The sequence below is a fragment of the Vigna unguiculata genome, chromosome 6 (genome assembly GCF_004118075.2).
Source record: "Vigna unguiculata cultivar IT97K-499-35 chromosome 6, ASM411807v1, whole genome shotgun sequence".
Taxonomy (NCBI): Eukaryota; Viridiplantae; Streptophyta; class Magnoliopsida; order Fabales; family Fabaceae; genus Vigna; species Vigna unguiculata.
The window spans coordinates 27,032,271-27,045,270 of record NC_040284.1 but is presented as its reverse complement, the minus strand read 5'-3'; the positions used below and the strand labels follow the sequence as shown (position 1 = coordinate 27,045,270).

The following is a 13,000-nucleotide window of genomic DNA, read 5'->3' as shown; positions in this document are numbered from 1 at the left end:
ACAATTCACAAAAAGACTTTAAAATAGAATTTAAAATATAAATAAATTAGGAAAATTATTAGAAAACTGAAATTTGAAATTAGTCGTGGCAGGAAAAAAAAAAGGTAATATATATGCGTAAGCTATTCGTAACACAGGTTAAACCATACTGTTAAACATTTTTTTGTTTGTTTTCTATTTCTAAAAATTGGATTTATATTATACTTAAATAGCTAATATCGCTTTATGCTGTCGTTTTCCGTAATTAATTTTAAGTTAAATAGGATTTTCATTGTAGAAAAATTTTTCAATTATGTTTTACTATTTTAGATACTCTCAGTTTAATCTTAGATATCTAAATAACAACTAATATAGACATTTATGTATGTGGATCTAACCATATTATAATAACCAGTGTAAATATAAGTGTTACGTACGTATTTTTTAAATATTTATGATATTAAATAATAATATAATAATATTATTAAATGAATATATAAAATAAATTTATATTTATTAAAAATAAAATGAAATAGTAAAAAAGAAAATAATAATAAAAAATAAAAAGAAATAACTATTGTAATACTTTTATATAAAACATGTAAAAATTAAATAATTATATTGTAAATAATAAATTAGAAATAAGGAAACGTGGAAACAAATCAAGAAATCTTCTCTCTGTATATATGTGTATATTTATAGTCAGTACACGTTAATTAATATTGGGGTCTGGTTAAAAACAATAATAAACATCGAATCTTATAAAAATTTATAGTTAATTAATTGTGATATTAAATAAATTTGGATAATGTTAACTGGTTTCTTTAAGATACTAACTAAAAAATAATTAATATGTATTGATGTCATTATTTTTATGTTAAAAGTTGGAATAATTAATTTCATCAATTAAAATAATATATATTTATAAAGTCAAAAATATACTTTGAAAATTTGTAAACAATAATTTTATGATAAAAAAAAATATTTTGTAATTTCTAAGGTTTTTACTAAAAAATATAAAAAAATACATCTTAAACTTATTGCTAGTTTTATGTATTTGTATTTAAGAATTTTAAATATTTAAATGTTATATATTTTTCTAATACAAGAGATTTTATTAAATTAAGAGGAATGTTACAAAATGTTATAAAAAGTCAAATAAAGGAATCTTAATGAAATATTAAATTAATATTTTATTTTTTTAAAACTTTTTAAATGTTAACACTAATTTTGTTTGTTTTTCTATTTATTTAAATTTTTCATGTCTAATTATATTTTAATTTTTAGCAACATTAAAATATAATTATTTTTTAATTTTGATTGGTGAATATTAAATAAAATATTAAACACGACTCTATAATTATGAACATTTTTGTGTTTTAAATAAAATAAAACTACATTAATAATTATTAAGTCAGATTTCATTTAATATAACAATTAATTATAAACTTTTGTAAAATTTAATACATACTAATTATCAAGATTCAATAAATTTTAATCTCAATAATCAATGTTGTTTTACAAGAAAAAAATGTCTAAAAATATTATATAACTGTTATTTATATTTTTTATGCATGCAATTTTGTTTTAAAACAAATTAAATGATAAATATGTGTACAGTTAAAAGTAACTAAACAAAAAAATTTAATGTCATGAAATTCAATGTTATTAATGTCAGAATTTATTTAATGTCATGTTCCAAGTCTTCAAAAAGACCTTTGTTACTTCATGTCCCTTTTCATGTCATCAAACAAAAGCCAATCTAGTAAAGTGAAGCAATAATCTATGGAAGTTAACTCACAAGATAAGAAGTTAACAGTAAAAGAGAAATTTCAGTCTCTTCAAAAACACAAAGTATTTACAAACTTGAAGCAATAAATTACTTCTACATCAGACCCCAAAACTTTGTTGAGATAGATATACCACCAACTAGCTCAACAACAAAACGAAAACTGCTTACAAAAAAGTAAAGATAAAAGAGTGAATTTTTGGAGTAGGACTTCAGCATTGGCATTTCCGTGATGGTCTCTTCCTCTTGTTTGTTGCATTCACAGTGCTTCTCATATTACTGGCAGTTATACGTTTATAAACAGAAGAATGCATTTCATTCATCTTCCCAAACCTTGTTTCATAGAAGTCCCATATCTCAGACCTGGTTAAAAGAACTTGAGTAAGGAATCTCACACCTAAAAATAACACCAGAGAACAAAAAGGAAGTTGCAGACTGAGGCATATTAATTTTACCAGAATGCCAGGAACTGATAAGGCTCATACTTTCCATAAATCTCCTCAAGATCACTCTCAATTGTCTTAGAGGTTGTATTTTTTGAATGAACCTGCATTAACACATCTCATACACATCAAGGGCATTTGTAATAGACAAAATGAAAAGGAAACCTGAGATGAGTATACACATAATGAAACAGAAAAAGCAAGTAGATAGCACCTGCTTTAAGTGTCTAATAGTTTCAGAATCCCATGGAATGACATGATAATATCCCAAACACATGAGTACATTGGCGCGAGTAAATGGACCAAACCCCTTAATTTGTTTGAGCTGTTCACCAAGCTGCTTATAGCAGGACAAGCTTGCATCTTTCGACAGCTCTTCAAGCTCTTCTAATTGAATTTTTCCTTCAACAATGGCCTGCGCAAGTTCTAATATATAACGTGCTCTGTACCCAAGTCTGCATCGCTCTGCCAGAAAACTCTCACTAAGGTTTGCGAGCTCAATTGGGGAAGGAAAATTTCCAGTACGGTCAAAGTACTCTCCTTCATTGGGGAACTGATAACATGAATCATCTGAACCATGCATCTCCGAATCCCCATTATCTGGTGGAAGTGAGGTTGTGTCGGAACTTAAATCAAACACGTGGTTGTCAATTTGCAGATTTCCATCCACTTCCAATTCCAATTCCAACTCTAATTTCTTCTTAAGAAGCGTGCCCTTTGGTTGTGCCTTCTTTATCCGGTTTTCTTTAGAAGCTGGTGTCTTTGGAACGAACCCCTCAGCTTCAACTTTTGGATTGCTCGACCCTACAACAGCACAGGGCAACACATTTTGCAGTTCAAATTGAAGCTCACAGAGTGCCTGAGCCATGTTCAATGTCCTTGGCCACCTGAAAGATTTTGTTTATGCACTCAACCCCATCACAACAATTGACAAAAATAACATTTTCCAAGCCAATGAAGTGAGGAACAGAACAAATAAAGGGTCAAATAGGTGACACAATTTAATCTCTGAAACAACAAAAATTCTAACCTAATCCAATGCATACAAAAGTGCAACAACTAAGTTGAATTCCATTCTGCTAACTGGTATTTGACATTGAATTGTACATCAAAATGTAACTATCTATTACACTCTTTACACATTCCGTGGTAAATGATAATTTTTGTTCTATAAAACTATTGCCACCAATTTACACATCTAACGACAAAAATATTTATTTACCCAGACACGACTCACTGGCAGTTGCAGAGGAGTATGCACTTAACCATGTCCTCGAACAACGTGGGAGACCTAAACACCCTTCCACCGAAGCTTCTATTTGGATGATCAATGTGCACGCTTCTGAACTCCCTCACGGCCTTTTCCTCCGCTTGGGACAGCCGCAGCATTCTGGAAATCTGAGCCTACAACGGCAACGGAAGAAGCGAATTAAGAACGAATAGCGCGAAAAGAAACGACTTTTTACAGAGTTGAGTACCGTGATGTGACGCTGTTGTTGGGGAGAGATGGAATGGACGGAATGAACCCTAACGGCGAGCGATTGAGAGCGCTGGGAAATGGAAACGAGGAGGGAAGAAGAAGAAGAAGAAGGAGAAGAAGGGTTGTGGAGAAGGAGTGGACGAGTTAGGGTTTTGGAGAGAGGGTCCCAGTGGTTGGGTGCCATCATGAAGAAGCCGTGACTGCAGACTGCTTGCTCCAACTGGAATGGCTCTGTTTCGGAGGGAAGCTCCATGTGGAATTCGAACCATGCGGTTCCTTCTGGGTGGCAACCCTGGTTTTGTGAGTCCTCCATTAGAATGATCTTATTTTCTTCTCCGATCATACCAAACCAACCATTAAACTGGTTTTTCTCTTAGGTTAATGTGTGAGTGAGTGTAGTGCAACTGTGCGAAGTGGAAGGTGTTGTTCCATGAGAGTTGGAACGTGAGTGAAATTGTTTTTCAATTTTAAAGTATAAAATATGGTTATATTTGTAAGATTAGTTTTTAACACCAGGGGCAACATGAAGAACCAGTCAAAAGTTTTTTTTGTTAATTTTTTATGTAACTTTCTTATTGTTTCTTTTTAAATTTAGTTTAGTTGCTTTATCTCCACGTTAACAAAAGTTGAAGTTAATGTTGTCGTTTATTTTAGTATAGTTTTTGTTTGTGTCGTAGTCTTCTGATGAGGGAAAGGGCAAGTCAACTATGTGGCACGTAGATATCTTCTGTACATGTTGTAGCCAGATAATGACATGTAAGATTGTCTGCAGGATTTAGGCAGTGAGAGAGTTAAGTTGGCGAGGAAGCATTCAAAACCTGATAAAGTCAACTTTTTTCATTGGTGGACAATCACAACTATTTTATTATGCCTTATTGCCACAGTTCAAAACCTTTCTGCTTCATCGAAGATTTCGTGTAGATGGTAAAAAAAAAATTATTCATGATACACAGCTAGCCGGTTTCTTTCTTGGTAAATTAGCGTGATTTTAATATGGTGTGTTTGTTGACTTAGTATGTTGTTAATCCTTCTGGTCATTTGTTCAAGTGATGCAGGAATGTGCATCATTGTTTTTACTAGTGGCTGTTTTAAATTGTATCACCATGTACCAGTTCTTTTCTACATGTTTATCCTTTTAATTTTTTACTAAATGAGACCAACACTGGGTAAAAGGAAGAACTATAAGGTTGTTGACTTTTTCTCCATAGATGTCGTAAAGTGGTGGGTTGCTTCACCTGATTGGCACTGAATGCTTCAACAAAGGATCTTTTTATTCAGCATTAGAAAGTTGTATGAGTAGCCAATTTTTGTTTTGTGTCATCCTTTAAGTGGATCATGGGTGAAAGAGCTTTAGTATTCCTACTACTATTTTTCACTCATTCGTTGATTGTACTAGCGAATACAGCAAATTCGGATTGTAAGTTCAGTTGTAATCAAATACTTTTTTCATCATCCAAATGGCATTTTTGGTCTACATATATTCATATCAGAAATATTCAAACTGTTTCTCAGTTGCAAAATGAAATCTGAATACTTGATGAGAATCAAATTTTGAAAATAGGCCTCAAGCTTTCACTCTTACCTTCTGTAAAGTTTTTGTATGAGGATTCAGTATGAATTTCATTGCTTTTTAATTTCTGACGCAGACACTGCTCTGCTGACTCTAATGAGTGAATGGGAGAACACTCCACCTAATTGGGTGGGTTCAAATCCTTGCGGTGGTTGGGATGGCATTGAGTGTACAAATTCACGCATTACCTCCATGTACTTTATCTTTCAAAGTTTAGTTTCATTTGAAATTGCTACCTTCTCCAGAAGTTTCTTCTTTGATATTAACTTTGTTGCTACCATTTCAGATCATTAGCAAGCATGGCTTTGTCTGGTCAGCTTACTTCAGATATTGGATTACTCTCTGAACTCGTGATCTTGTAAGTTTTCTTCTTATTTGTTGTATCACATTATATTCAAGTCACATACAAATGGATTTGAAATGTGATCAGCTTCAACCCTATTACTTGATTAGTATTGACATGAACAAATATCTTAACTTGTCTTTTGAACGTGTGGAATATAAGCCAAAATATTGTTGATGGCTGAGCATCCTGAAAATTAATCTTTTTGGATGCTATTTAAGCATTGCATGAAGTCTTCATTTCATTTTCTGTTACAACTTCCCTGATTTGTGACTTTGTTCTTCGTTGATTTTTTCTTTGCAGGGATCTGTCTTACAATAAGAATTTAACTGGACCACTTCCCGATAACATTGGAAACTTGAGAAAGCTGAGAAACTTGTAAGTCAGTATGAATGTTGTTAAGAACTTAAGATCAGAACTCAAATATGATTTAGCTTGACCGAACAACTCTAACAGTGCTCTTTATTATTTTATTTTCCAGACTTCTTATTAACTGTGGTTTCACTGGTCCTATCCCAGCTACAATTGGAAATCTAGAACGGCTTGTCTTCCTGTAAGGGTTGTTTGATTTAGTTTAGAAGATATGCATAAAAGCCTCTTTATTTAGCTTAACCAAGAAACCTACTAATCAGGATAGCATTTGGAGTCCTTTACTTCCCATATGTACTAGGTTTTGAGTATCATACATCTATTTGTTTTTGCTGTCCCTTATTCTTAATGCTACAGATATCTTTTAACATAAAAAAGTTTATTTCAATTGCAGATCTTTAAATTCCAATGGATTCACTGGTCCAATTCCAGCTGCCATTGGAAATCTCTCAAATGTGTATTGGCTAGACTTAGCTGAAAACCAGCTTGAAGGGCCCATCCCCATATCCAATGGAACTACTCCTGGTCTTGACATGATGTACAACACAAAGCATTTGTATGTGAAATACCTTTTTGCAAAAGTTGGCATTATTTTTTCTCTTTACAATATACTTTGCTTTATGTCTACCAAAATCCCTCTGATATATTTCATTTTTTTTGTAGTCATTTTGGGGTGAATAAGCTTTCAGGAAACATACCTGCTCAACTTTTTAGCTCAAAAATGTCTCTCATTCATGTGTAAGATCCACCCCAATATTTTCTGGAATTTGTTTTGCATGGCTGTAAAGCTCAGTAACAACAAAAGGCACATGCCATATCCCCAATCGAATTTTACCTTGAGGCCACATTATATTAGGGCCTTATTGGTTTTTCTTGTTAGAAACTCTATTAGTCCATATTGGAAAAAAATTTACTTTGGGAAATTAATCTCTATATAGTTTCATGCATCTGAATTTTTGTCAACTTGGTTACGAGGAGTTTTAGTAAACAAACACTTAATTTTTCTATAAATGAAAATGATGAATTTAATGTATACAATGTTTTTGGCAGGCTTTTTGAAACCAACCGATTTACTGGAAGCATTCCATCTACACTTGGCCTTGTCAAGTCTCTGGAGGTGGTGTGAGTATCCATATCTCATACTTTAAAATAGTAAATAGAATTTGTTTTCTTTTGTCTTGAAATAGTGAAATATTTTGTGGCTGCAGCCGTTTTGATAACAACTTTTTAAGTGGATCTTTGCCTGAGAACATCAACAATCTTACAAGTGTTAGGGAACTGTAAGTTGAAAAATTTATGATAAATTTTCTTTTGGTGTGTGTTAATATCAATTATGATAAATTTTAACTACATTGAAGGAGATTTTTATTTCGTGTCTGTCAGGTTCCTGTCCAACAATCGCCTGTCTGGTTCCCTCCCAAACCTTACCGGAATGAATTCCCTCAGTTACCTGTAACTCATTTATCTAAGATAAATTTATTTTCTATATAACATTTGTAATTCAAAATGAATGCAAATTGTGTATCATTGACTAACTTGGTAAATTAAATTAGAGATGTGAGCAATAACAGTTTTGATCCATCAAACATTCCATCGTGGTTGTCGACTCTTCCAGCTTTGACGACAATGTATGTCTTTCAACTTTCATCCATCAGTTTTACCTTTCTCTACGGTTTCATTTATCAGCTTTCCCTTCCTCTCACAGGTTTCAACTTTCAACACCTTAATTCTCATACTTTTCTTTTGTATGGCAGAATGATGGAGGGTACAAAACTTCAAGGAACTATTCCTGTTTCTTTGTTCAACCTGCAACAGTTGCAGACAGTGTGAGTAACAAACTGTATTCTTTTGCAATTTTTTGTTCCTCAAAGTTTGAATATGGTACTTCCAATAGTTATTCCTGTTCATCTTTTTTAGAATGAAATATAAGTTAAATTCTTAACGTGATCCACAGGGTGATGAAAAACAACCAGCTAAATGGCACTTTAGATATTGGCTCATCCATCAGCGACCAACTGGACCTCCTCGATTTGCAGTTTAATTATATTGAAGAGTTTAAACCACAAATCGACGTTTCTAAAGTGAACATAATGTATGCCATGATTGTTTGATTATTTTATTTTAATAACTCGGATGAAAATTTTCTTTGTAAAGTTTCAATATTTTTCTTCTTGTCTTTGTTTACAAGGTTTATTTTGAAATACTTCTATATGTGCAGACTTTTGAATAATCCAATTTGCCAAGAGACGGGAGTTCCACAGAGTTATTGTTCCATAACAACATCTAACAACAACTCATATTCAACGCCACCACAAAACTGTGTACCTGTTCCCTGCAGCTTAGATCAGACATTAAGCCCCAAATGCAAATGTGCATACCCATATACAGGAACCTTAAATCTCAGAGCTCCTTCCTTCTCAGATTTGGGAAACGAGACTGTCTATGTAACCCTGCAGTTAAGTCTGATGCAGTCTTTTCAACTTAATGATATACCTGTTGATTCAGTTTCTTTAAGCAATCCAAGGAAGAACACGTATCAGTACCTTGAATTGACTTTAAAAGTATTTCCATCTGGCCAAGATCGTTTCAATCGAACTGGAATCTCCAGTGTAGGCTTTATTCTCAGCAACCAAACATACAAGCCTCCTTCAATGTTTGGACCATATTATTTTACTTCTGATGACTATGAAAACTTTATGAATGAAACAGGTAAATCCAATTCTATATGGTTATGAAATTAAGTATAGTATTTGCTCTATTTTAAGACTACCTTTTTTTTCTTGCCCTTTAGTACTACAAGGTCCTGGGACAACATCTAGTAAATCTTCAAATACTGGCATCATAGCTGGAGCTGCAGCTGGTGGTGCTGCCCTGTTGGTTTTAGTACTTGTTCTATTTGTGTATGCTCTCCACAGGAAGAATAAGCCAGTAAAAGCAACTGGGAAAAACAATCCTTTTGGTATAATAACTGTATGCTTAGATCCTTCTTCATAGCTATCTATCATTGAGGAGTTGGGTTTATTTAAATGTTTGATTTCATAAAATGCAGAACAATGGGATCCGGATGAGAGCAGTAGTAGCTTCCCACAGTTGAAAGGAGCAAGGCGCTTCAGTTTTGAAGAGATACAGAACTGCACCAAAAACTTCTCACAAGTCAATAATATAGGATCTGGCGGTTATGGGAAGGTATTGAATGCCTCTTATTTACTTCATTTCTCTATAGTAGTTAAGCAATGGTCAAATATACCAATATGAAAAAAGTCGTAAGGGACAAAGAAATTCAGAATTGAGGAGTCTCAAATATTAGGGTAGAGTACAATAATGTTAATGTTAGGAGTACATAAGATATACATACAAGATCGGAAAACTAATTTTGGAAATATAACAATAACACTAAATGTAATCAGATCCCTATGATTCAAGATATAATCAAATCCCTATTATTCAGGGATATACTTAGATTCCCACGATTCAGGATATTTATGTTATACAGTTTAATGATAATCTGTTAAATATGGAATAATAAAATATGATTATTGACACTCTCTCTCAGGATGGTGAATTTTCGTTCCAAGCTTAGAAACAATCCTTTCAAAGTTCTTAAGAGGAGACCTATGGAATGCAGATTTGACGAATTCTAATTTTTTCTTTGATAAAATGCAGATTGATTTCAATGTGTTTGGTTCTATCATATTGCATCAGATTATGGGTTATGTTAATAGGGGATTTATTATCATGATAAAGTCTCATTGGTTCATCCCACTTTATTCTTAAGCCTTCCAAGATGATTTTCAGTCATTGTAGTTCACAGATCCCTTTTGCCATTGCCCTTAACTCTGCTTCAACACTAGATCTTGCTATCACATTTTTGATTTTTACTCTTCCATGTTACAAGATTCCCACCAAGGGAAGTACAATATCTAGTAGTTGATGTCCTATTCACAATTGACCCAATATAATCAACGTTTGTATATACTTCAAGATTTACATTCCCATGCCTAGAGTCCCTTTCAGATATTGCACAATTCTTAGTGCAACTAGTAAGTGAATCTCCTCTGGTTGGTGCATGAACTGGCTGACTAAGCTCACTGCAAATGCAACATGAGATCTAGTGTGAGACAAATATATGAGTTTGCTAACTAATATCTTGTATATTTCCTAGTCAACAGCAGTATCTTCTTCTGCATTTCCCAACTTCAGATTTGGACCAATTGGTGTACTTTGCAGGCTTACATGCTAACTTACCAATTTCCATAAGAAAGTTAGTAGTGCATTTCTGTTGAGATATAAAAATACCCGTTTCGGGATGGGATACTTTAATTCCAAAAAAATCTTCAATTTTCCCAAGGTCTTGATTTCAACTCCTTGGCTAGGTGTTGACTCAATAGCTGTTACTTCATCATCACCTGTCACTACAATATCATCCACATATACCACTAACATTGTTACTCCCCCTATGCAAGTTTGTGACTATAAAACCAAACCTTTTAATATTCATCTAGGAAGTTTCTTAAAGAATTAGTTGACAGGTTTATCGGGGAACTCTTCCCAACGGTCAACTAATTGCAGTCAAGCGAGCTCAGAAGGAATCTATGCAGGGAGGGTTGGAGTTTAAAACCGAGATTGAACTTCTATCAAGGGTCCACCATAAAAATCTTGTTAGCCTTATTGGTTTCTGCTTCGAGCAAGGAGAACAAATGCTGATTTATGAGTACGTTGCAAATGGTACTTTGAAGGACACCCTTTCAGGTATATATTTATCCACAATTCAACCTCATTAAAGCATGTGTAGCTTATGCTAATTTATCTTAAATGATAATCTTTTTCTTTCAATACTGTTTTGTTTTGAAAGAGCTTCAAAAACATTATCTGCTTTCAATATACTAAAACAAACTGCTTTTATGGTCTGTGTAGGGAAATCTGGAATCAGATTAGACTGGATTAGAAGGCTGAAAATAGCCCTTGGTGCTGCCAGGGGTCTGGACTATCTGCATGAACTTGCCAATCCTCCAATCATACATAGGGACATCAAATCCACTAACATCTTACTGGATGAACGCTTGAATGCAAAAGTATCTGATTTTGGTCTCTCCAAACCTTTAGGTGATGGTGCAAAAGGTTATATCACCACACAAGTCAAAGGAACAATGGTTGGTACATCCTCATCTAACATTTAACATGTCACACCAGTATTCAATGTGGTTCATACGAGACATAAGTCAGCGTAGCTGAGATGTTAAAGTTCATAATGATGTTTAACATGATCTTATTTGGATACGAGACAGAAAAATTCTCCTATATATGTCTGCACTAACATCTTATATTGTAGAGTTTAAGAATTGACAATGGAATTTTGGTTTGATGCAGGGCTACTTGGACCCAGAGTATTATATGACTCAACAGTTGACTGAGAAAAGTGATGTTTACAGCTTCGGAGTACTAATGTTGGAGCTGATAACTGCAAGAAGGCCAATAGAGCGAGGGAAGTACATTGTAAAAGTGGTGAAGGGTGCTATAGACAAGACAAAAGGCTTCTGTGGTCTTGAGGAAGTTCTTGATCCTACAATTGAATTGGGGACAGCACTGAATGGTTTTGAGAAGTTTGTGGATCTCGCCTTGCAGTGTGTTGAAGAGTCAAGTTCTGACAGGCCCTCAATGAATTATGTGGTGAAAGAAATTGAGAACATGGTGCAGTTGGCTGGTTCAAGCCCCATTTTATCAGTATCAGGGTCCACTTCATCTAGTTACAACAATCCAACCAAGGGAAGTTCCCTCCATCCTTACGACAATGAATACTTTGATTCAAGTGTGATTCTTCCACGTCCATAAATTGTGCCTATGATGGAGAAATTATTAGATAGTCCTGTACTATATGTCTCAATCAACCTTTATGTATCATATGATTATATTTTTTAATTTATGAGCTATGTAATGTTTTCTCAGCATGTAAGTATCTTCAAATGTAACTTGTGCAAATAATGTAAGAAACAAGAGAAAAAATGGAGTACATGTTAATAATGTAGTATGCTGTTTGCTGAAGACTGAACACGAATGTTGAAGCTGAAGTTTGAGGAAAAACCCTTGTTTAGATTGTTGTTTACTTTTAGTTTCTTATTCATGCTCGGATTGTGTAACATGTACTTCTTTTGAACATGTTATAAATAAAGGAAAATTATATCATTATTTTCGTTTTTTTACTCTCATTCTTTACTTTTTGATGTGATTTAGTGTTGATTATTGAATTTTTTTTTAAAAATTAATGGTATATTAATCAATGACCTACACTAAATCATATCAACAAGTAAAATATGAGAATAAAAAATAAAAATCGTATAAAAAAAAAAGATGTATTAGATGATACAGTCTAAACGTAACTTACGCGTGCAATACGATGCGTATCAAATTATGCAAAAGGAAATCAGACCAAAGTGCTTAATAAATAACTAGCTTTCATTTTTATTATTTAATAATTTTTTCCTTTAAACCCTACCCTTAACAAATAAAATTGTTTGAGTCCGTGAATAAGTATTATTTATACTTATTTAAGTCTAAGTGTTTGAAATAATTTTATATTTTTTATCCCTTAATATAATTTTGTTATAATGGCGAATAAAATAAAATAAATATTAATTATTATTCAAAGTACACAATCATGTCACACATAAAACCACTTGATAGATATGTGAACAAGAGAAATTATTGTAATATAAAACTACATAATAGTTCTTCCATAAAATAAATTACACATAATTTTTCAAATAACAATAAATTTTAATGTTACATTTGTGTGATGAATAATATTTTGGTAGTATTTTTCATATCAATAAAGAATTATGAAAGAAACGTGTTAATTAAGAGAATTAAGTGATGACACGAGTGGAGTGTACCATATTCAAGAATTAATTCTGATTGAATACGAGTGGTTTTACATAGAAGACCAACTCGTGCTGTTACAACTTAAAGTGACTTGAAACTAATTAAAACAAAAATTTAAACAACTAAATTATGACAATTTTTTTATGAATAA

General features: G+C 32.9%; 2 protein-coding genes across 3 annotated transcripts; one reads left to right on the top strand and one right to left on the bottom strand.

Annotated features, from left to right (window-relative positions):
- Positions 1-1,791: 1,791 nt before the first annotated feature.
- Positions 1,792-4,163, bottom strand: LOC114186915. Of its 2 annotated transcripts, none has more exons than XM_028074994.1 (5): positions 3,690-4,163; positions 3,449-3,615; positions 2,426-3,098; positions 2,224-2,315; positions 1,792-2,131 (listed from the first exon to the last, which is right to left on the bottom strand). In XM_028074994.1, exons 1-5 carry the CDS (start codon positions 4,032-4,034, stop codon positions 1,981-1,983), a joined length of 1,428 nt encoding a protein of 475 aa, XP_027930795.1. In that variant the 5' UTR covers positions 4,035-4,163; the 3' UTR covers positions 1,792-1,980. The 2 variants fall into 2 exon arrangements, with proteins under 2 accessions (XP_027930795.1, XP_027930796.1); XM_028074995.1 differs by having other exon boundaries at positions 3,449-3,609.
- Positions 4,164-4,917: 754 nt separating this feature from the next.
- On the top strand, positions 4,918-12,051 carry LOC114189103 (probable leucine-rich repeat receptor-like protein kinase At5g49770). The gene is made up of 19 exons (XM_028077811.1): positions 4,918-5,108; positions 5,338-5,455; positions 5,548-5,619; positions 5,908-5,982; positions 6,086-6,157; positions 6,368-6,529; positions 6,637-6,711; positions 7,024-7,095; positions 7,182-7,253; positions 7,357-7,425; positions 7,527-7,601; positions 7,728-7,799; positions 7,928-8,065; positions 8,192-8,682; positions 8,765-8,932; positions 9,023-9,159; positions 10,503-10,722; positions 10,888-11,123; positions 11,341-12,051. Exons 1-19 carry the CDS (start codon positions 5,027-5,029, stop codon positions 11,800-11,802), a joined length of 2,868 nt encoding a protein of 955 aa, XP_027933612.1. The 5' UTR covers positions 4,918-5,026; the 3' UTR covers positions 11,803-12,051.
- The last annotated feature ends 949 nt before the right edge of the window (positions 12,052-13,000 follow it).